Below are 25,595 nucleotides of genomic sequence, written 5' to 3'. Positions count from 1 at the left end.
CGTCCCAACATTCCCAATGGGAGCTACACTTGGTGAACAATCCTTCATCCGAAATCTCTCTAAAATTTTATTAATATAGGTTTCCTGTGACAGACCCAAGATGCCTTGAAATCTGTCTCTATGGATCTTAATGCCAATGACATAAGATGCCTCACCCATATCCTTCATATCAAAAATTTTAGAGAGGAATTGTCTCACCTCATGTAGCAAACCCTTATCATTGGTTGCTAGAAAAAGGTCATCCACATATAAAACAAGAAAACAAATTTTACTCCCACTAACCTTCAGGTATATACATTGATCCATAATGTTTTCTACAAAACCAAAAGAAGAAATTACATTATGGAATTTCAAATACCATTGGCGGGATGCTTGTTTTAAACCATATAATGACTTCTTGAGCTTGCAAACCAATTGCTCACCATGACTAGAGGGGAATCAATGAAGATGTGTTATTAATGAAGAAGTGTTAATAACCATCATCCTTTAGTGCCAGTGTGAACATGCATTGAATCATATGTGACATTGTTTTGTAAATTAATGCAGTAAAGACCATTAGACAAAATACCATTCCCAACATAATCAGATTTATAGAATAGACTGAAAAATTCTTTTCTGAAAAGTTTAAGGAATATCCAAAAGGTACAAGCCTTGAAACTGAGATCAAGTTTCTAGAAAAACTTGGAACATAAAAGGTCTTTTCTAACTTCAAAACAAAACCACTACTTAAAGCTAAATAACATGTTCCTATAGCTTCCACATGCGAGCCCATCTTGTTTCCTGATAAGATGCTTTACTCACTTCCCACTGGCTTCCTTAGGTTCTGCAAACCCTTTGTCTGCAAGCCATTTCTGATATTTTGCGCATTCCTTCTTCATGTGTCCCTTCTTCTTACAGAAAAAACACTTGGAAACCTTCTTGATATCAGCTTGGGGAGGTGCTTTACCTTTCCCTTTGCGATTGGCTTGAGATTGCCCTTTCCACGCGTTGCCAGCATTGCACTCTCTCCCAGTTCCATCACCAGTCTCTCTTCCTCTTGAACACACATAGTCATGAGTTCATTAATTGACCATTTATCCTTATGTGTGTTGTAAGAGATTTTGAAAGGTCCATATTGGTGCGGAAGGGTGTTCAGGATGTAGTGCACTAGGAAGGACTCCGATATTTCAACCTCGAGTTTCTTCAATTGAGCCACAGTGTCCCTCATCTGCATGATGTGCTCGCGCACACCTTTCACACTGGTGAGCCTCAGGGATGAGAACTTCATGATTAGGGTGCTTGCTAGTGCCTTGTCTGAAGAGACGAATTGTTCATCAATGGCCTTCAACAAGTCTCGGACCTTGTCATGCTGATCAACGGAACCTCGAATACCAGCTGAAATTTTAGTCTTAATGAACATCATGCTTAGACGATTGGATCACTCCCATCGTTCATAAAGCGTGACGTCCGCTGCAGTGCTAGTATTAGTGAGTGCCGATGGTTCATCTTTCCTGATAGCATAATCTATGTCCATCCACCCTAAATGAAGGAGAATCCTCTCCTTCCAAATATTGTAGTTATCTCCCTTAAGTTCGGGAATGTCACAACGAATTTCAGAGAAATTTGCAGGTTGTACTGCTGCATCAAAATAAAGGATCACATGCTTATGTTAAAATTGAGGCTTAATAACTTTCATGTTTTACCAATGTAAATCATGCAAAAAAGGATTGAATCAAATGACATGAAAATTGCCTGTGGGCTAAATTTTCAATTCAAACAGACTCAATAAAACTTTATGAACTTTCATGTTTTACCAATGTAAATCATGCAAAAAAGAATTGAATCAAATGACATGAAAATTGCCTGTGGGCTAAATTTTCAATTCAAACAGACTCAATAAAACTTTATGAACTTTCATGTTTTACCAATGTAAAACATGCTAAAAAGAATTGAATCAAATGACATGAAAATTGCCTGTGGGCTAAATTTTCAATTCAAACAGATTCAATAAAACTTTATAATAAAACTTATTAATTCATAACTCCTGTGGGTAAGTTATGAAATTTTATCCTAATTAATCACATAAATATAATAAAAATTCCTGTGGGATAAAATTTATTATATTCAGTGTAATTAATTACAATTTAATGTCTAAATAATCTTTATGTGATCTTGCCAATCAATATATAATTTTATTTAATTAAAGATGCTGTGGCTATTCTCTAATTAATTAAAATCATATGGATCACTAGACATTATTTTGTTGCATAAACAAAACTTAACCAGAGAGAAAAATAATGTTTACTGAAAGGAGTAAGTCAAAATGACATTTTAATAAACTCCATAAAACTGTAATAATTCTCCAGCAAAATCAAAAGCAGTCAGCATTACCGAAAATGACTACAAATTGATTGTTCAATTTATAAACTAAACCCGGAGATTGACTCACAAAAATTAATTTTCAACAATGCTAAATCAGAACTTCATGCGAAATAAACATAGAATCAAAACTGAATGCCCAAATGAGAAATAAACCATTTCTTATTTCTCTTTAATTACAAATGTTCATAAATGTAAGTTCAATGTAAATTTTACAATAAATATGTAATCAATTTACTTTGCATTTTGCATTGTTGATTTTATATATATAACCAAACCATAAAAACATAATCAAAAGTATCATAATTTTATACCGAATTAACTGCAAAATTTATATATAATCATTTCTTTGCCACATACGATATATATCATATCGAAATATATCTATATGATATATCCAACATTAAACTTACGATATATATACCATATCATACTAGCAACTACCTTGCAATCTGGAAACTTTACATATTCTGAAGAAACAAAAAGTATATTTTCAGTCTTTAAATCCGTGTGAACGAGATTCAACTCATGCATATCTGCCACATATCACTGGCGAAATTAGGAAAACAAAATCCTAAATAGATACTGCTAGTACCCTTTTCAAGAGCCATGGCAATGCCATCTCATAAAACAAGGCACCATCCAATATTATATTTTGGAGGCCATTAACGTTAGAATATGTTCACAATTTCCACAAGCGATGACTAAAGAGGTATTAGAACATAGGATTTCAACTTCACTAAACAAAATACTTAGTATAAAATTAAGAGGCCTATTCAAATCCCATTGATTCTTGATGATGACAAAGTAATAAAAACGAAAGCCTCCAAAACTTTAAAAAAGGTGAAGTGAAGGTTCAAATATGGCTACAACCATACGTAAAAACCGAAATTGATGTGAAGAGAAATTTTAAAAGTAAATCTATCATGAAAGAATTAATATGGAACATGTCAAGAATTATTCTTGATTTTAACAAATCTCAACGAAAATACTAAATTTGTAAGAACTTTAACATTCAAAAACAAGCTCCCGAAATTAATGTATTTAAAATAATCCTTCAGCTTATCTCATCTTTTAATGGATCACAGTGAATATTTTTGCAAAGACATTAATGGAAGCTTATGAAAAGAATACGCTCATCTCACAGGCGAAGGCGAAGAGTAACGAGGTCTGGCATATGGGCAGAGATATTTCCAATGCAGTTAAGACGGAAATTACGTTTCATCTCAACCAAACACATATGCGACACGCAAACCCCTTTGACTAACTCAACGCACAGTAATAGAAGCTGTTGCAGAAGCGCATGGAGATCAGGCACACATGGCTGTATAAATTAAGGACAATCGATAGGATATAAAAAGTCTGAGATTATTGTTTACAGGTATTTTGCAGCAGGCTACAAGATGAATAATACAATAAAAGCGTTATTTGATTACCTAAGACTGAAACGCTCGGTCCTTTATGGAAAACGTGCAAAGGCCCCTCATATGAAAAATAATATTTTGCAGTTCTCTGGCTTTGTATGGGATGAGAACAAGAATAATATTTACCTGCCCAACAAATAATTTGGCCCCTTTTTACAAAGTGAATTTTAATTCTCTCGGCCCTTTTAACAATTAATTTGGCCAATAATGGAAAAATAACTCAAAATTATTTCGGCCTTTTATAATTTATATATGACCAAATAATTTCCCCTCCACACCAAAATTATTTGATCATTCAATCATTCGTTTCACATGGACTTCTCATCTTTGAATGATAAGTAATCAAGAGGGGGTTTGGGTTTTTCGATGAACCAGTCGAGTGCGAAGAAGGAAACACGGGCCAAAATGGAGCTTGTGGTTAGGCCGCTGGATGATCCAGCAGTAATGGGTTCAAAACCACACGCACTTCATACTTTGCGTTGGTTGTGCGGCAGCCTATTAATTGGAATTTTTATGCGATTCGAAAGCAAAACAATGAATGCACACAAAATTAAAAATAAAAATAAAAATTGAAGGTACTTCAAAATATTAGAATCGCACACCACGCACATCAAGGCAGAGATATATGTTATGGCTCTGATACCAAATGTTAGAAAAATCATAAACTTAAACAGCGATTCTGCATGTGGAAAGAACTGAAAAGAATCGTTGAAACTTAATGCCCAGGGATACGGATTACCTCCAACCATTGGTGAAACTCTTGATGCAATTTCCTTCTGAAAAACCACGCTCCAGCTGCCCAAGCAAAAAGAAAAGAATGCAGCTGATCTGAAGGCACTTCCAAGCTCTGCTACCTCAGCTAGATGGTGTAAAACTGAAGGGGATTGAGATGCAAGCTTGGGGACCAAACAGATGAATTTATAGCTAAGCTTCCATCAAGCTTCTGATAGCTATGTGTCAGATGTCCCACAGATCAAGGCAGAGAACTCCAGATGGGAGTAATGGACCACTTCAGTAGATCCTAACAATAAATTTATTAGCTGTAGTTGATTTCCTTAACTTAAGGAAACTACTGCAGTTGGTTTCCATAAGTTAAGGAAAGACTGCAGTTTAAATTCCATAATTTTAGGCAGCAATTTTGCATAAACTAATGGAGCTTAACATGGAGATCTTCTCTGCAGTTTGCAAAGTAGTAAATAGAAATGCATACTGTATATATTCATCAATTAACATGCCAATTTCTTGCATTGTTTGCTATTCTTTTATATTTATCGTACCATAAAAAATCCAAAACCCAACGAATTAAGACAAAGCTTTCACATTTTCTGTCAAAAGCAATGCAACATACATACATACATATATATATATATATATATATATATATATATATATATATATGAAATTGAAATTATTCCAAACTTTTGCAGTCTTAGCCACAAATGAATCCAGGTATTCATGAATACCATCACAATAGATAAATAGTCCACCTAAGCACTACAACATTTTATATTTATATTCACTGGTGGCACAGATCCTCAGGCAGGAGAACCCATAAGAAATAGTAGCAGGACTCAGCCAAAATCCATAACAGAAAGAAGCGATGAAAACCCGAAAACCGACACAAACGCATGGAGAGGCAATAAAACCTAGTCAGAGTCATTATATATGTTATATTCTGCCAACACAGCCTGACAAGCAGGGTGGTTTGTGGTAGATCTGAAGGCAAAAGGCCCAGTCTTTCTTTCGTCCGAATTGATCCCATTGTTGTGGGTTAGGTAAACTGGACCGCGGCTGCTATCAGTTTTAAGGTTGCATGAGGTTGGGCTGCTCACTGTAAATGCCTCACAGGCTTCGTGCTCGTGCTCACCCAGAACAACGATACTGAAAAGCCCATCGTTGTCGGTGTGTTGTTCATTATAGAACAATCTCTTACCAGCACGATCCTTGCACTCAACACCTACAGTGGCACCTGCACAGCACTCATACTCAAAATATCAGAACCAAACATAGGGGTGCCCTGTGCATTCTATGCTTCAGACAGAAACCCACGTTTCTCTTAAAAACAAAGAGTGTAGAAAATGAAAGTAATGTGAACACAATAGCAAAAGGGAAGAATAGATCTATTCAGAAAAGCACAAATAGCATTCCACATGGAGAATCTTAAAACCAGATCTATTCTTCAGCACCAGATCTATTATTTCATATCTTTTCAACAAGAAAATGCAGTGGCCCAAATGAAAACAATCTACAAAAACTGCAAAACAAATTGAAAAACTATCCAAAATGGGTGGTTGCTGGCTTACCAGAGATGGCAGGTGAAATCCTGGTGGGGAATCCAGCAGCACAGTTATCGCAGTGCGGGTTCTGAGATTCAAAATTCCAATCTGGAGCGCCATTATACAATTCAAAATTTGGTGGCAATTAATATCAGATGGTATGGGGAATGGATAGCCTATGATACACGACCTGCCATGATACATATGCCGCTCGTTTCAATGGGCATCAATACAAACAAGGAGATGGATGATGTCATCATGCATATCTCCATTACTATGCAATTGGAATCTGTTAGCCGGAGAACGAGAGGATTTCAGAACCCGTGTTCCAAGAATCAGAATCTGTTAGCCGGAGAACGAGAGGATGTCAGAACCCGTGTTCCAAGACTATTCTTAGAAATCATTAATGAAACTATGGAGGTGAAAATAGCTCTCGCTTTAACTCCTCTTCCAACACACTTAAGTCCCACGTCTCCAGGCACGTCTTCACTTCATTAACTAGCACTCCTCCACTCATGTCACTGGCAGGGCGCGCTGTAATGAGCTCCAATAATAAAACACCAAAGCTATAGACGTCACTCTTCACGCTGAGTTGTCCTGTACTCAAGTATTATGGATGCAAGTACCGCTGCACCAAGGAAGTAGTCTAACGAGGTGGAGGAATTGTCTGGTTTTTGGTGTCGTCCGAAAAAATCTCCGGCTCCAGCCACCGGACAATTCCTCCACCACCCAACGGGATCTCCGCCCAACTCCGCACCTTTGGCATTAACTGCGTCTGACAGGAGGACCGATTTCCATCGCTGTCCGGCCACCGCAAGCTCCGCACCTTGCCCCGGTTTCTTCTTTGTGCCCCCTACATCTGTTGATGTAGATATTATACATCCCATACTTTCTGAAGACCACTTCTGCAAATACAAACACAGTGAATGATAGGAAAGCTGCGGCACATTGATAAGAAAAAAACGGGAAAACGTGAATCGGTTCCGACCAGATGTCAGGAACTTTTGTTAAACAACTGTAACATTGTGTTAAAGCAAAATTCTCTTGCAGGATGGGGAAAAGCCAGGACCATTAGTATACCGTCTAAGGGACTGACACCAACTGCCTTTAACAAGGGCTGCTCACGCCCACTTACTTTGTTTTTTCAAGAGTTAAGGTCTGTTATAATTGCACAGTGATAATGGACAGAGGTTTCGGAGTGTTCTGGTGACCTGGTGAACTGCAGGGGAGGGAGCTGCGGAGTGCCAGGGCGAATTGGTCAGGAGCAGCGCGCGGAAAATTTGAATTGAAATGGGAATTAACTCACCGGCGGCAGACAACGATGGAAATCGGTCCTCCTGTCAGACGCAGTTAATGCGGAAGGTGCGGAGCTCGCGGTGGCGGAGCTGGGCGGAGATCGCGTTGGGTGGCGGAGGGCGGAGGAATTGTCCCGTGGCCGGAGCCAGAGGTTTTTCAGAGCAGCACCCGAAACCAAACAATTCCTCCGACGAGCAGCACCCGAAACCGAACAATTCCTTCGACTCGTTAGACTACTCCTTGCACCAAGTATACACTTTGAATGTGTATTCAATGATAGATAATGCCAATAGTAATGTTCATCGGTATAAAATGATTACCAGTGTCCCTGCGATCTTGAGCTGAGATGACTTGGTTTGGTCCGCCCGGTAAGATTTGGGTAACATCAAAATGTGCTACCTTAACAGTCAGGTAATCGTCCACGAATATGTTCATTGATTTGAATTTTCTGTGTATTACGCGGGGATTTACATCGAAGTGCAGATATTCCAATGCCCTGGCAAACCCCAAGGCTATACGAACTCTGCTTCTCCAGTACAGTTCAATTTCCGTTTTACCTGTTTTAATAACTGATATGGGATAAAAACTAAAATGCCAGATTTATATGTATGGGAGTAGATCGAAATCAAAGTAACAAGAATATGGGATCCTACCAAGGAAAATGCTGTTTAGAGATCCATTTGCGATATAGCCATAAACCAGAATCCGTTCTCCATTCTCTATGCAAAAACCAATAATATCCAACATATTGTTATGGTGAAATCGAGAGAGTAGCTCAATCTCGCTTGTGAATAGGGTCTTCCAGCGCATCGACCCTTGTTCGGCCCTTCTGATAGCCACCAAATGGCCACCATCTAGCATTGCCTTGTACACCTGCAAATTTATTTCATTCCAGTGAGTTCAATAACCTCTTTTTCCACACGAATATTGTTTGAATTTCAACTTCGAATATCAAGTACTTAGAATAAACCATTCACGCAATTCAACTGTGTATTAGTTCGGAATATACCTTGCCATATCCTCCTGACCCGATGACATTCGCATCTGAGAAATCATTTGTGACCCTCTTTGATGCAGGAGCATCTAGACCCAGCCAGCAATGTGGAGATTTGTCCACATGTTGTGGTTAAATCCAGTGAAATTTATTTACTGTTGGTCAAAAATCAATTTACTGAGGAGGTTGGATTCCTCAAATAATTTGTTATTGTAATAAATAGGAGATTAGCTTATTTTGGATTTTGAGATAGAGCTGTTAGTCTAGGTGTGCTTGGAAAACAACGGAATAGAAGAATTCTGTTCTTTCTTGGAAAAATAGGAAACTCTGTTAGATAATTTAGGAGAATAAATAGAGGAAAATTGTAATGAATTCAGGGGATTTCTTTTTAGATTGATGAGAGTTTGTGTGTCGCTGGGAGGGAAAGAGCGATACTGGTGTGTGTATAGTTTTGATTGTGGAATGTGGGAAATCAGGCCAAGTACTGTAGATATTTGAAACTGGTTAATGAAATACAGTTTTATGTGCTTTGGAAGTTGGAACTGTGAATATCTCTGTCAATGCGAAGTAAATATCTATGTTCCTATATAGATAATGAATGGTGCTAAATGTCTGAATTGTTATGGTTGGATATTTCTGGTGGTAAATGACTACAGGAATATATGATTCCAGTAGAATGTTTGGAAACCCACTTAATAGATTGAATAAATGTGATATTGGATTGAATCCTGTTGAGTGCATTGACTTGTGGACTTGTTTGTGAGAGGATTGCTCTGCGTTGAGCAATATTGATGAAATCATTTGTTACTAAATATTCTGGGGTTTTCTATTGTGGAATCGTTGTTTGGAAGTTTGCCTAGAAAGCAAACGAAATTTCTGTGCAGGAATTGTGTGATACTCTGCGTGAGCAATTTATGGTCATCCAGAATGTGCAGGAAGAAATAATCAGTCTTGCGTGGATCAATACAACAGATCCAAGTATTGAATCGAACCCTGAGTGCTGGTTAATGGAGGAAATACCCAACAACCCAATTATGTAACAAGGCGTGGTTAAGACTTAAGTTAAATTGCTGTGGGAAAATGCATTGACAAGGTTGATAATTTCGTGAGGGTTTGGGAATCTCGTTATTTTCAATTCTTGAATTGAAGTCTGCATTAAGCTACAAAGGGGGTGTAGTCATAGTTGACACTGTATTTAAGGTAAGTGATTTATTCATGCAATCTAAGTTCCACATGATGTCAACAGATTCGAATCTCTTTGGGATCCGAATTTCTTTATAAAATCAAACTGAAACCTATGGAATCAGTCCCTGAGGAAGAAAGTTCACTTTTGAGCAGTTATTTAGTTTTCTTTGTGAAATCTGGAACCTAACCATTGAAAGCAAGGGATTTCCCAGGTGAAAACGCCCAGCTCGATCACTGAAGAAGATTAGGTTGAATTTTGACCAAATCGTGGTAGTTCGGCATCTCTGTTATTTACAATTGCTGTGGAAACCATTTTTGTTGACCTTCTGCCCATTGAATCCAAACTTGGAATCATGGTTATGACAATGCTGTCTGCAAAACGCTCCTTATGTATGAGAAGTACGTAATAACAAAGGAGTGTTATAAGGGGGGTTTAAATGGAGGAGATCGAACGGTGTTTCAAAGGAAAGTCAAAGATGACTTGAACGCCAGTGTAAAAGGTTTTGATTGAAGAATACTCTGCGTGGATTTAATTACAGGGTCGACAGTTTTTGATTAGATCTGAATAAGGTGGAAAGCGAATTATAAATTTGCAGAGATCATAAGGTATGTTAGGTTCTGGGTATTGATTAAGAGAAATTTTCATATTATTATGATTTGCCAGATGGGAATTTTTATATGCACTTTAAACTAGGTTCTGGGTTTGGCGGGTTTATGCCTGCGTCATTTTATCAAATTACAGGGGAGATATAAGGGTGTTGAGTAAAGGCAAGAAAGAAAAGTGTGGAGTTGCAGCGCTCAACGCAGAGTTGTATGTTAAAGCCGTGAAAATTTGCCAGGTACTGAAAATTTGATTTGGGCATTTACTGAGATGCATTCTATATGCATTGGATTCTTGTGATTCTGGGTATGCAGGAATTTTCCTGCGTCAATTTTTGGTATCAGAGCTTGGCTCTGGTAAATTGAAGAATGTTTGTTTTCTGAATGAAGACAGAAGGTTTTGTTGAAGAGCTGGAATTGCTCTGGGAAAGGATTCAAGTTTTTTTTTTTTATTTACTTAATCGCATGTGGTGAATGAATGTCAGATTGTGAAACTGATAAAGATGGAAACACAGGTATGCAAATGTAGTTAAGGAAAGAAGCAAGATCAACAGGATATTGAAGGTGAGTTTGTAGTCGATATTTAATTCTGGTTTGAAGAACTATTTGTGGGATTTGGTTGCAGGCATAGTGAAGAAAGTCTCAGCGGAAAGAACCAGATGCATTCTTAAAAGCAGAAGTGGCAGTGAACCTGAAGATTCCAACCAGAGATTGGACAGAGAGGACAATTGAAGTGTCTTCGAAAGAGAGAGTGAGAGATTGCAGAAGCCTAGAGGGAGCAAAGGTGTTGCTCAGGAGAAGATTCCAGACAGGGGATCGTGCTTACCAAAAGACTGAGTGAGGAGAGCTTAGTGAGGTAAGATTGCAGTAAGGAGGACTTACTGTTGCAGAGGCTTGATGCAGAGGTGCGAGGAGCTCATGGAAAGAGAGGAGCAGGAAATGACTACAGATAGTCATAGCAGAAGTTCACAAGGGAGCCACAGCAGAAAGGAAGATGCCAAAGCAAATGGCATGAGGATGAGTCAAGAAGAGTTTGATCGAGAGAAAGCTGAGATAGATTTCCAGATTGGAGTATTGATGAAGATGCTGCGGAAAAGTGTTTGGACCATGAGGAAAAGAGTAAAGTAGCCAAGGCTACGAGAAAGGAGAAATCAGCAAGTGAAGTCAGAGATAACAGAAGAATTGAGAAAGATTGAGCAGATATTGAGTGCTCAAGAGGAATCAGAGAAACTCAGAGAAGCAGAGGTAGAATTAGAAGTTTCCATTTGCAGACCAGAACAAGGTGAAATGTTGGGAGAAGAAGATAATGAGAGGTTAGCTGAAGGTCTTCTGGACTACTGGCAGAATTCAGAACAATTTGAGAATATGTTGACAAAGGAAGCGGATGAGGCAATGAAGCCTTGTGATTTTGATTCTTATAGTTTGTGTATGTTTGCAGGAAGTGCAGAGGGTGATGGACAACCTGATGAAGTTGTCACCAGGAATGTAGATCTTGAGGTAAAATATGATGAAGAATCCTTTTTAGAGGAAGAAGGTGTTGATCATTTGCAACAGAAGAAGTTCATAGATGAAATCCTGTTCGGTGTGAAACAGTCAGATGAGGTTGATATAAACCAGCAGTCTGAAGACAATTCCATAGTGGGACTACAAAAAGGTAAACCAATGAATTTGTTTAATGGAATTAATGAAAGATGCTTACAATATGGTGATGTGGAAAGCAGGTCAACTCAGGAAGAATGCCAGGAAAAGAATGAAGCTGAGAAGGAAAATTGTGATGATCTACTGGGGAGATTTTACAAGGAGATAGAATTCTTGGAAAGATTACTCGAGGAACCCAAAGGAAAAACAAAGCCTACAGAACCTGATGGAGGAAAAGGTGCAGAAGACAGCATTACTAAATATGATGCTGAAATCAGAGAAATTGAGCAGCGATTATATGAAGGTGAGATGAAAGATCAGAAGCAGCAAGGAGGTTATGCCCTCAAAGGCATAAAAGAGACAGAAAAATTAACTCAGCAAGATGAATGTGGAAGTAACCAAAAATTTGGGAGGAATGATCAGCTACATGAGAATGAATTTGAGGAAAGCATTAAATTGCAAAAGTGTAGAAGTTGGCAGCAGAATGAAGAACCAGAAATCGGTCTGATAGTACAAAGAAAGATAAGTGAAGATCGAAGATACAGATGGAGACTAAAGAAAAGGGTGAAGTGGAAGCTATTGCAACGGAGGTGGAATGGCAAACTGATGAATGAGTTCAGGAAACTAGAGCAAATTCATATTGATTTGAAGTCACCGCAAGAAGGATCAGCTGAAATCCGAAAGATCTATGATGGAGGATTGGTGCTTGGAGCATCAAAGGAAAATGGAAGGTATTGTATTTTGAAAACTAAAGGTTGTTGTGTGTTTGCAGGTCATATCGATTTGAGGAAAGACAAACAATTATTGAAGACTGTTGAAGAAATGGCTACTCATAGTCATATGCAGACTAAGGAGGATGGCAAAAGAATTTTTGAATTCAAGGGATACACTGAGTCATTGAAGATCATTGATATTGAAGAAAGCCAGAGTGCAGGAGGATTAAAGACAAATATTGCGAACAACGCAGTTAGTAAAGATGATACAGAACTTTTGAGAGAACTTCCAGATAAGATAGCAGATTTGTATAAGTCGAATCTTTTGATGAGGAAGCCAGCAAGGAATGAAGAATTGCAAATTAAAGTAAGTAAAACAGCAGCAGATAGTGAGGCATTACAGCACAAAAGCGAAAGACTTGAGGAACAAATAACAACAGCAGTAATCAAGAACAGACTATCAAATCAAGTATGGGATCCAGGAGGACGCAAACCAGAAACGCATGATCAGGAGATCATGGTTAATTTAAACTTTGGGAGTCTGATGCAGGAGCATCTAGACCCAGCCAGCAATGTGGAGATTTGTCCACATGTTGTGGTTAAATCCAGTGAAATTTATTTACTGTTGGTCAAAAATCAATTTACTGAGGAGGTTGGATTCCTCAAATAATTTGTTATTGTAATAAATAGGAGATTAGCTTATTTTGGATTTTGAGATAGAGCTGTTAGTCTAGGTGTGCTTGGAAAACAACGGAATAGAAGAATTCTGTTCTTTCTTGGAAAAATAGGAAACTCTGTTAGATAATTTAGGAGAATAAATAGAGGAAAATTGTAATGAACTCAGGGGATTTCTTTTTAGATTGATGAGAGTTTGTGTGTCACTGGGAGGGGAAGAGCGATACTGGTGTGTGTATAGTTTTGAGTGTGGAATGTGGGAAATCAGGCCAAGTACTGTAGATATTTGAAACTGGTTAATGAAATACAGTTTTATGTGCTTTGGAAGTTGGAACTGTGAATATCTCTGTCAATGCGAAGTAAATATCTATGTTCCTATATAGATAATGAATGGTGCTAAATGTCTGAGTTGTTATGGCTGGATATTTCTGGTGGTAAATGACCACAGGAATATATGATTCCAGTAGAATGTTTGGAAACCCACTTAATAGATTGAATAAATGTGATATTGGATTGAATCCTGTTGAGTGCATTGACTTGTGGACTTGTTTGTGAGAGGATTGCTCTGCGTTGAGCAATATTGATGAAATCATTTGTTACTAAATATTCTGGGGTTTTCTTTTGTGGAATCGTTGTTTGGAAGTTTTCCTAGAAAGCAAACGAAATTTCTGTGCAGGAATTGTGTGATACTCTGCGTGAGCAATTTATGGTCATCCAGAATGTGCAGGAAGCAATAATCAGTCTTGCATGGATCAATACAACGGATCCAAGTATTGAATCGAACCCTGAGTGCTGGTTAATGGAGGAAATACCCAACAACCCAATTATGTAACAAGGCGTGGTTAAGACTTAAGTTAAATTGCTGTGGGAAAATGCATTGACAAGGTTGATAATTTCGTGAGGGTTTGGGAATCTCGTTATTTTCAATTCTTGAATTGAAGTCTGCATTAAGCTACAAAGGGGGTGTAGTCATAGTTGACGCTGTATTTAAGGTAAGTGATTTATTCATGCAATCTAAGTTCCACATGATGTCAACAGATTCGAATCTCTTTGGGATCCGAATTTCTTTATAAAATCAAAATGAAACCTATGGAATTAGTCCCTGAGGAAGAAAGTTCACTTTTGAGCAGTTATTTAGTTTTCTTTGTGAAATCTGGAACCTAACCATTGAAAGCAAGGGATTTCCCAGGTGAAAACGCCCAGCTCGATCACTGAAGAAGATTAGGTTGAATTTTGACCAAATCGTGGTAGTTCGGCATCTCTGTTATTTACAATTGTTGTGGAAACCATTTTTGTTGACCTTCTGCCCATTGAATCCAAACTTGGAATCATGGTTATGACAATGTTGTCTGCAAAACGCTCCTTATGTATGAGAAGTACGTAATAACAAAGGAGTGTTATAAGGGGGGTTTAAATGGAGGAGATCGAACGGTGTTTCAAAGGAAAGTCAAAGATGACTTGAACGCCAGTGTAAAAGGTTTTGATTGAAGAATACTCTGCGTGGATTTAATTACATGGTCGACAGTTTTTTATTAGATCTGAATAAGGTGGAAAGCGAATTATAAATTTGCAGAGATCATAAGGTATGTTACGTTCTGGGTATTGATTAAGAGAAATTTTCATATTATTATGATTTGCCAGATGGGAATTTTTATATGCACTTTAAACTAGGTTCTGGGTTTGGCGGGTTTATGCCTGCGTCATTTTATCAAATTGCAGGGAAGATATAAGGGTGTTGAGTAAAGGCAAGAAAGAAAAGTGTGGAGTTGCAGTGCTCAACGCAGAGTTGTATGTTAAAGCCGTGGAAATTTGCCAGGTACTGAAAATTTGATTTGGGCATTTACTGAGATGCATTCTATATGCATTGGATTCTTGTGATTCTGGGTATGCAGGAATTTTCCTGCGTCAATTTTTGGTATCAGAGCTTGGCTCTGGTAAATTGAAGAATGTTTGTTTTCTGAATGAAGACAGAAGGTTTTGTTGAAGAGCTGGAATTGCTCTGGGAAAGGATTCAAGTTTTTTTTTTTATTTACTTAATCGCATGTGGTGAATGAATGTCGGATTGTGAAACTGATAAAGATGGCAGCACAGGTATGCAAATGTAGTTAAGGAAAGAAGCAAGATCAACAGGATGTTGAAGGTGAGTTTGTAGTCGATATTTAATTCTGGTTTGAAGAACTATTTGTGGGATTTGGTTGCAGGCATAGTGAAGAAAGTCTCAGCGGAAAGAACCAGATGCGTTCTTAAAAGCAGAAGTGGCAGTGAACCTGAAGATTCCAACCAGAGATTGGACAGAGAGGACAATTGAAGTGTCTTCGAAAGAGAGAGTGAGAGATTGCAGAAGCCTAGAGGGAGCAAAGGTGTTGCTCAGGAGAAGATTCCAGACAGGGGATCGTGCTTACCAAAAGACTGAGTGAGGAGAGCTTAGTGAGGTAAGATTGCAGTAAGGAGGACTTACTGTTGCAGAGGCTTGATGCAGAGGTGCGAGGAGCTCATGGAAAGAGAGGAGCAGGAAATGACTACAGATAGTCATAGCAGAAGTTCACAAGGGAGCCACAGCAGAAAGGAAGATGCCAAAGCAAATGGCATGAGGATGAGTCAAGAAGAGTTTGACCGAGAGAAAGCTGAGATAGATTTCCAGATTGGAGTATTGATGAAGATGTTGCGGAAAAGTGTTTGGACCATGAGGAAAAGAGTAAAGTGGCCAAGGCTACGAGAAAGGAGAAATCAGCAAGTGAAGTCAGAGATAGCAGAAGAATTGAGAAAGATTGAGCAGATATTGAGTGCTCAAGAGGAATCAGAGAAACTCAGAGAAGCAGAGGTAGAATTGGAAGTTTCCATTTGCAGACCAGAACAAGGTGAAATGTTGGGAGAAGAAGATAATGAGAGGTTAGCTGAAGGTCTTCTGGACTACTGGCAGAATTCAGAACAATTTGAGAATATGTTGACAAAGGAAGCGGATGAGGCAATGAAGCCTTGTGATTTTGATTCTTATAGTTTGTGTATGTTTGCAGGAAGTGCAGAGGGTGATGGACAGCCTGATGAAGTTGTCACCAGGAATGTAGATCTTGAGGTAAAATATGATGAAGAATCCTTTTTAGAGGAAGAAGGTGTTGATCATTTGCAACAGAAGAAGTTCATAGATGAAATCCTGTTCGGTGTGAAACAGTCAGATGAGGTTGATATAAACCAGCAGTCTGAAGACAATTCCATAGTGGGACTACAAAAAGGTAAACCGATGAAATTGTTTAATGGAATTAATGAAAGATGCTTACAATATGGTGATGTGGAAAGCAGGTCAACTCAGGAAGAATGCTAGGAAAAGAATGAAGCTGAGAAGGAAAATTGTGATGATCTACTGAGGAGATTTTACAAGGAGATAGAATTCTTGGAAAGATTACTCGAGGAACCCAAAGGAAAAACAAAGCCTACAGAACCTGATGGAGGAAAAGGTGCGGAAGACAACATTACTAAATATGATGCTGAAATCAGAGAAATTGAGCAGCGATTATATGAAGGTGAGATGAAAGATCAGAAGCAACAAGGAGGTTATGCCCTCAAAGGCATAAAAGAGACAGAAAAATTAACTCAGCAAGATGAATGTGGAAGTAACCAAAAATTTGGGAGGAATGATCAGCTACATGAGAATGAATTTGAGGAAAGCATTAAATTGCAAAAGTGTAGAAGTTGGCAGCAGAATGAAGAACCAGAAATCGGTCTGATAGTACAAAGAAAGATAAGTGAAGATCGAAGATACAGATGGAGACTGAAGAAAAGGGTGAAGTGGAAGCTATTGCAACGGAGGTGGAATGGCAAACTGATGAATGAGTTCAGGAAACTAGAGCAAATTCATATTGATTTGAAGTCACCGCAAGAAGGATCAGCTGAAATCCGAAAGATCTATGATGGAGGATTGGTGCTTGGAGCATCAAAGGAAAATGGAAGGTATTGTATTTTGAAAACTAAAGGTTGTTGTGTGTTTACAGGTCATATCGATTTGAGGAAAGACAAACAATTATTGAAGACTGCTGAAGAAATGGCTACTCATAGTCATATGCAGACTAAGGAGGATGGCAAAAGAATTTTTGAATTCAAGGGATACACTGAGTCATTGAAGATCATTGATATTGAAGAAAGCCAGAGTGCAGGAGGATTAAAGACAAATATTGCGAACAACGCAGTTAGTAAAGATGATACAAAACTTTTGAGAGAACTTCCAGATAAGATAGTGGATTTGTATAAGTCGAATCTTTTGATGAGGAAGCCAGCAAGGAATGAAGAATTGCAAATTAAAGTAAGTAAAACAACATCAAGGTATGTGAAAAGGACAACAGCAAATAGTGAGGCATTACAGCACAAAAGTGAAAGACTTGAGGAACAAATAACAGCAGCAGTAATCAAGAACAGACTATCAAATCAAGTATGGGATCCAGGAGGACGCAAACCAGAAACGCATGATCAGGAGATCATGGTTAATTTAAACTTTGGGAGTCTGATGCAGGAGCATCTAGACCCAGCCAGCAATGTGGAGATTTGTCCACATGTTGTGGTTAAATCCAGTGAAATTTATTTACTGTTGGTCAAAAATCAATTTACTGAGGAGGTTGGATTCCTCAAATAATTTGTTATTGTAATAAATAGGAGATTAGCTTATTTTGGATTTTGAGATAGAGCTGTTAGTCTAGGTGTGCTTGGAAAACAACGGAATAGAAGAATTCTGTTCTTTCTTGGAAAAATAGGAAACTCTGTTAGATAATTTAGGAGAATAAATAGAGGAAAATTGTAATGAACTCAGGAGATTTCTTTTTAGATTGATGAGAGTTTGTGTGTCGCTGGGAGGGGAAGAGCGATACTGGTGTGTGTATAGTTTTGAGTGTGGAATGTGGGAAATCAAGCCAAGTACTGTAGATATTTGAAACTGGTTAATGAAATACAGTTTTATGTGCTTTGGAAGTTGGAACTGTGAATATCTCTGTCAATGCGAAGTAAATATCTATGTTCCTATATAGATAATGAATGGTGCTAAATGTCTGAATTGTTATGGCTGGATATTTCTGGTGGTAAATGACTACATGAATATATGATTCCAGTAGAATGTTTGGAAACCCACTTAATAGATTGAATAAATGTGATATTGGATTGAATCCTGTTGAGTGCATTGACTTGTGGACTTGTTTGTGAGAGGATTGCTCTGCGTTGAGCAATATTGATGAAATCATTTGTTACTAAATATTCTGGGGTTTTCTTTTGTGGAATCGTTGTTTGGAAGTTTGCCTAGAAAGCAAACGACATTTCTATGCAGGAATTGTGTGATACTCTGCGTGAGCAATTTATGGTCATCCAGAATGTGCAGGAAGCAATAATCAGTCTTGCGTGGATCAATACAACAGATCCAAGTATTGAATCGAACCCTGAGTGCTGGTTAATGGAGGAAATACCCAACAACCCAATTATGTAACAAGGCGTGGTTAAGACTTAAGTTAAATTGCTGTGGGAAAATGCATTGACAAGGTTGATAATTTCGTGAGGGTTTGGGAATCTCGTTATTTTCAATTCTTGAATTGAAGTCTGCATTAAGCTACAAAGGGGGTGTAGTCATAGTTGACGCTGTATTTAAGGTAAGTGATTTATTCATGCAATCTAAGTTCCACATGATGTCAACAGATTCAAATCTCTTTGGGATCCGAATTTCTTTATAAAATCAAACTGAAACCTATGGAATCAGTCCCTGAGGAAGAAAGTTCACTTTTGAGCAGTTATTTAGTTTTCTTTGTGAAATCTGGAACCTAACCATTGAAAGCAAGGGATTTCCCAGGTGAAAACGCCCAGCTCGATCACTGAAGAAGATTAGGTTGACTTTTGACCAAATCGTGGTAGTTCGGCATCTCTGTTATTTACAATTGCTGTGGAAACCATTTTTGTTGACCTTCTGCCCATTGAATCCAAACTTGGAATCATGGTTATGACAATGCTGTCTGCAAAACGCTCCTTATGTATGAGAAGTACGTAATAACAAAGGAGTGTTATAAGGGGGGTTTAAATGGAGGAGATCAAACGGTGTTTCAAAGGAAAGTCAAAGATGACTTGAACGCCAGTGTAAAAGGTTTTGATTGAAGAATACTCTGCGTGGATTTAATTACAGGGTTGACAGTTTTTGATTAGATCTGAATAAGGTGGAAAGCGAATTATAAATTTGCAGAGATCATAAGGTATGTTAGGTTCTGGGTATTGATTAAGAGAAATTTTCATATTATTATGATTTGCCAGATGGGAATTTTTATATGCACTTTAAACTAGGTTCTGGGTTTGGCGGGTTTATGCCTGCGTCATTTTATCAAATTGCAGGGGAGATATAAGGGTGTTGAGTAAAGGCAAGAAAGAAAAGTGTGGAGTTGCAGCGCTCAATGCAGAGTTGTATGTTAAAGCCGTGGAAATTTGCCAGGTACTGAAAATTTGATTTGGGCATTTACTGAGATGCATTTTATATGCATTGGATTCTTGTGATTCTGGGTATGCAGGAATTTTCCTGCGTCACTCTTTAATTCTGCCAAAGAAAACCTTGTGGGGCATTTTATATTGAGAGCACAACGATTATCTTGGCCTTCTCCTCTTTTTTCAGCTTTGTAGGATAGAAGACTAGTCGTAGATTACGAAAGCGCCTCATACCCATATTGTCCTCTATTTTTGCAGAAATTTCAATGCGTGCTGGAATTAACGGAAGTCAAATGCAAATTGAATTAACATCTCTACTGATTGTTGTGATAAGATGGAATTATGGAAGCAAGCTGCTCTTCAAATCTAGAAAAACCCAAGTTGGTGCAGCAAATCCCCTTTTCCCTGAACACCGATATTACGCGGTTGCAGAGAAGAGTTGCCTGAAGTATTCATCTTACTTCCTGCGAGGGCCGGAAGGACTTGACTTGCTGATGACTCGTCCCGCGAGAAAATACCATCGATCTCTGAATTCAGCTTCGCCCCGCAAGAAAATACCATCGGCCTCTGATCAGACCTTCGTCAGTGAATTTAATAGCAGTAATGAAGAATGGAAACCAATAAATCCCATGCTATTGGGTATTTAAGACTTTTAAGAGTACATTTGGTCAATCAAAATACATCTCTGCATTCGCATGGGCATGAACATGGCAAGCACAGCTGCATGGACTCCCATGATTTTCCGGCAACTATGCCCCATAGCTTTCCCGACTGCTCCGTTCCACCCTGTCACACGGTGGATAAGACAGTGTACTATACTCATTCAATGCAACCTGGGTGCCCAAAATTTCAAAATTCAAATGTTATTTCCGCGCCCAAGTTGCCCACGAAATTTCTGAAATGATGTGAAATGAACACAGATATATCGGTGGTATGCTAATTGAAAAATTCATCAAGCAGAGATGGATTGTAAGAATCGTTCATATCTCTCGGCCGAATCATGGGAGGGGTGAGCTCACTCTTGTTCGATCCCTACTTCGGCTCTGGAACTTGCGGCTGTGATGTCTGTGCTAGCAGTGAGAATAGTTTGGCACATTCACAGCCAGAGGAGCTCCTGCGCTTACCTGATGGCCTTCAGCTGCTACAAGCCCACGGAAGACCGAAAAATGAACACAGAGCTCTCCGAATACGTCATTTGCAAGAGCGATCCGATGCCGGAGTCGCTGAAATTTGTGGTAAACGTTCACATACAATTGGGCCTCGAGCAGGAGACCTACGCGCCCAATTCCTTCTTCCAGGGCGACATTGTGTCGTCAATGGCCGAAGGGTGGCTAGAGATGCAGGAGGCCTTTGTTTCTACACTCGACAGATTGTTCATCGACAGTAGCCTCCTGATTTATCGTAACGGATTGGCAAGGCATAGCCGTTCCATATAATTTGTGTGTTATGCATGAGGCCCAACCATTGCTTCATTCATTCATGTTATAACATAATTTCGCTTGAATTTTTTTCAGTATTAGAAAACTCTAATTCTGAAAGTTGTTGCACCGAGGAGAATCGTTCTATGCGCTGCTGCATATCAGTCCTCCTCGGCTGCTATAATCCTGATGAATCTCGCCATTCTCTGCTTCAAGATTGTGCAGGTATTAGTTTCGTAAATAAATTGGGTAAATGTTTTTTTGGGTCTCCGATGTTCGATTTTCAGCATAATGTGATTTAATATGTAATGTTGGGCTTTAATCTGACGGAATATAAATCTAAATTTAAGATTTGTGTGCACCCAGATAACGATGGGAGTGTGGAGAACCTGTCACCAAACATTTTGGCCGCCGAACAGGAATTCAATAACTTGGGAAAAATCAGACACCAGAAAATTCGCATTCGTGTAGAGGTACCTCTCTTTTAACTTTTATCGAACTTACATCGTAAACTTATACTCAAAGTCATCAAACAAATTATTTTATCATTTCAGATCTCTTTAGACTCAGTTTATTTTTATGTGACAACGCAGGTGATTCTCCAGACAATACCAGAGAAGAACGCACGACAACACGATTCAAGGACTGCAAACTCCGAGTAGCACGATACAAGGACTACACCATGTAACTCTCCAAACCCTGACGAGTGTCGTAATTCTTCAAATGTGGGCGAGTGTAGCACATTATGTAATCCTCCCAAGACTGACGAGTTGGAAGAATTCGACGAATTTAGTTTCCCCATCCTCATTTGAATTGTATCATTAGGTTAGATTTTGGGGTTGGGTTCTGTTCTGGCTTACCTTAAAAGGGCAAGAACGGAACAGTGTATTTGGACAACCAAAGTGTTCATTGTACTAATTTGATGTTCAGTTTTGACAGCTGCAAAGCAACTCGAAATTAATTTGGATAATCTCGACTGTGTTTCCCATTGTGACTTTCTTTTCAAGCCAAGATGGCAATTCTCGTAATGGAAATTTTTATTATTCATATCGATTAGTAACTTAGTTTAAATTTTTGTTATCATGTTATGTGGAAGAATTAAATTTAAGTGGAAAAAGTAATAATTTGAATGAGCTTCAATAAAGCACACCAATAAATTTTCATTGATTTTAAAACTTTTTATAATTTAATATAAGCAAATTAAAACCAATAAAATTATATTTGGAAAAAATATATAATCTACCATATTTAGTTTGTTTTTTTTTTTAATGGTAGAGAATTTATTTAATAATCTAGTATAATAAAAATTAAAACAAATAAAACTATATTTAAAAGAAAAGAAAAAAATTCAATAAAACTGCTTTAATTTTTATTTTAACATTATAACTTTTATTTTTATAATTTAATATTTTTATTATTATTATTATCTAGAAATTCATTTTTTGGAACCACCATCATAACAATATAAAAGACTTTTATAATCTAATATAAGAAAATTAAAACAAAATTATAATAGATAAAATTATATTTGAGAGAGAAAATATTCTATGACATAAAAATATATCATTTTAACTATATAAATTTGTATAATAAGTTTTATTCAAATGCTATCTCATGAAAGTTGATTTGTATATATATCATCAAAGTTTACCTCTTTGTTTTTCATTATTTTTGGTAATTTTTTCACTGTTCAATAAGTAATATGTTTTGTGAGATATAAACCACGTGAAATGAAAAATGTAAAAATAAAAATTTGTCAGACTAGGAGGTAACTCCTCAAATGTAATCGTATTATTCATTTAGGTTGTTTATTATTATATACAAGAGGGAGTGACTGTTCAGTTCATCTCCCGATGCCTCTCCATTTCCTCTATTATTTATTTACACTAATTACATTTGTTCACCCAATCCCTATGATTAGGTGTCAACATTCCCCCCCTTAATCTGAAGGGATGTTGGTGAGTCCAAGCATCGTTCTGAATTTTTCAAGCTTTTGTCTTCCAAGCGCTTTGGTGAAGATGTCTGCAATTTGCTCATTAGTGGAACAATGGCGAAGATGGATTGTTTTGGCCTCAACATGATGTTGAATCAGATGATATTTTGTATTGATGTGCTTCATTCGATCATGGAACTTTGGGTTCTTGGCCAACTTTATTGCCAATCATGAGTGGAGTCGATTGTACTTGTTTTACCTGCAAATCTTCAAGAATTTTCCTGAGCCACACAATTTCTTTTCTTGCCTCAGCTGCTGCCACATATTCTACCTCTGTTGTGGAATCTGCTGGAACTGATTGTTTGCGTGATCTCCAGGAGACAACTCCTGATCCAAGACTCATAGCATAACCCGAAGTAGATACCCCGGTTTCTTTGTATCCATCGAAGTCTGAATCAGAGTATCCAATCAAGTTGAAGTCACCCACCTGTGTATACTTGATTCCAAAGTATTGAGTTCCCTTCAAGTACTTTAGAACTCTTTTTGCGGTAGACCAATGTCCCTCACAAGGCTTTTGCATAACCCTGGAGAGGATTCCTACAGCAAACAAAATGTCTGGTCTGGTAGTAGTTAGTTAGTTGAGACTTCCTACAAGCTGTCTATACTTTGTTGCATCCTCAAATTCTTTTCCTTCAATGGATGTGAACTTTAAGTTTTGTTCCATTGGAGTAGTTAGAGGATTTCATTTAGTTATGCCATGTCTATTCAACAGATCTCCAATGTACTTCTTTTGAGAAAGGAATATGGACTTCGGATGTTGAGTTACTTCAATACCAAGATAGTAATGAACATAGCCCAAATCAGTCATTTCAAAACCTCTCCTCAATTCCTTCTTTATGGATGCAATGTAGCTCTCATTGTTCCTTGTTATCGAAAGATCATCTACATATACCACAAGATATACAACTATTTTTCCAACCTTCTTGATAAACAAAGTTGCATCATCAAGATCATAATGTTTGAAATTGAGTTTCAGAAGATGCTTAGTTAGTTTTTCATACCAGGCTCGCTGTGCTTGTTTGAGGCCATACAAGGATTTCACAAGTTTTCATACTTTATGTTCATGTCCTTTTACAACTAATCCTTCAGGCTGGGACATAGAAACATTCTCTTTTAGATCTCCATTCAAGAAAGCAATTCTTACATCCATTTGATGGACTTTCCAATCGTTCTGAGTTGCTAGGGAAAAGAGTGTCCGGATGGTAGCCCATTTTGCTGTGGGGGCAAAAGTCTCCTCATAATCGACCCCTTACTTCTGTGCAAAACCTTTTGCCACAAGCCTGGCTTTGTGCTTGTCAAGTGAGCCATCAGCTTTATACTTGTTCTTGTAGACCCACTTGAAGCCAATTGGTTTGTTTCTCAATGGAGGATCAACCAACTTCCAAGTGTCATTCTTTATCAAGGCATCATACTCCTTTTGCATTGCTTCTTTCCATTCATCATGAGAAGCAGCTTCTTTGAAGGAAGTTGGTTCAAAATTTGTAGACAAATTCAATTCAAAATCATAAGAAACATCCATATCAACAGGTGAATCAGAGTCATCTACATGACCTCTAATTTTTCGAGTTGAATTTCTAGTTCCTGTCTTTCCAACCTCATCAGGATGAACACTTTCAAGTGTATTTGTCAGCCACTTTGGGGGACCTTTCTGAGATGGTGCACGCTGCTCCGTTGATTGAGTTGGGCCTGAATCAAGATTGAGTCTCCCAATTCTGTCAATCACATCACTCAAAGTATCATCCGTTGTTGGAGTTTCATGTGGGGGAGAGAGTGCTTCAGAAGAAGATTCCACAGGTTGATCTAGCATAGGAATCCCCTCTTCAAGATGTGGAATCTGATTATCAAATTCTTGAAATGATTTTGCATTTGTGAATCTATCCAAGCGATAAAGTTGCCGCTCAACAACATTGTCAGCTTTGGATGATTCAAGAAAGATTACATCTATAGATACAACAAACTTTTTATTGACTTCATCATAGAGACGATATTCTTTGGAGGTGTTTGAATACCCTAGGAAGATACACTTATGACTTCTTGCACCAAGTTTGTTTCTATGTACCTTTGGTATCAAGGCATAACATGTGGAACCAAAGACCCTGAGATGCTTTATCGAAGGAATGTTCCCATACCACATTTCATAAGGAGTCTTGTTTCTAATAGCATTAGATGGACATCTATTCTTTACATATACAACACATAGAACTGCATCAACCCAAAACATCAATTTTACATTTTTGAAAAACATCATGGAGCACACCATATTTAAGATTGTCCTATTCATTCTTTCAGCTACTCCGTTCTGTTGGGGATTATAAGGCACAGTTGTTTGATGTTTGATCCCATGTTGGCGAAGATAGTTTTCAAATTCATTTGAAGTGTATTCTTTTCCATTATCAGTGCGAATAGAGACAATATGAGATTGTACATCATTTTCAATCCATGAACAATGTAAACTTTGAAACGGGAACTATAAACTCAAAACGGGAACTCTGGCCAAAAAACCCCGAAAAAACATCAAAAACAGTGCTAAAAACGAAAAGTGTGTATACTGGAACGATGATTTTATTTTTTAGGGGTCAATTTTGAACATGTT

The 25,595-nt window shown here is 37.9% G+C and overlaps 1 protein-coding gene and 1 pseudogene across 1 annotated transcript; both read right to left on the bottom strand.

Annotated features, from left to right (window-relative positions):
• Positions 1-5,179: 5,179 nt before the first annotated feature.
• On the bottom strand, positions 5,180-6,203 carry LOC149210969 (olee1-like protein; the record flags this gene model as incomplete). The annotated part of the gene is made up of 2 exons (XM_089399155.1): positions 5,180-5,751; positions 6,086-6,203. Coding segments are annotated over 2 exons (441 nt in total), but the record flags the coding sequence as incomplete, so codon positions are not given.
• Positions 6,204-6,470: 267 nt separating this feature from the next.
• On the bottom strand, positions 6,471-9,846 carry LOC149210968 (leucine-rich repeat receptor protein kinase HPCA1-like; annotated as a pseudogene).
• Between the last annotated feature and the right edge of the window lie 15,749 nt (positions 9,847-25,595).

This window comes from Pinus tabuliformis, chromosome 1_2 (assembly GCF_031772625.1).
Source record: "Pinus tabuliformis cultivar Carrire ecotype Pingquan chromosome 1_2, CPIR1, whole genome shotgun sequence".
Taxonomy (NCBI): domain Eukaryota; kingdom Viridiplantae; phylum Streptophyta; class Pinopsida; order Pinales; family Pinaceae; genus Pinus; species Pinus tabuliformis.
The sequence above is the reverse complement of the archived record's forward strand: the minus strand, read 5'-3'. Positions and strand labels throughout refer to the sequence as shown.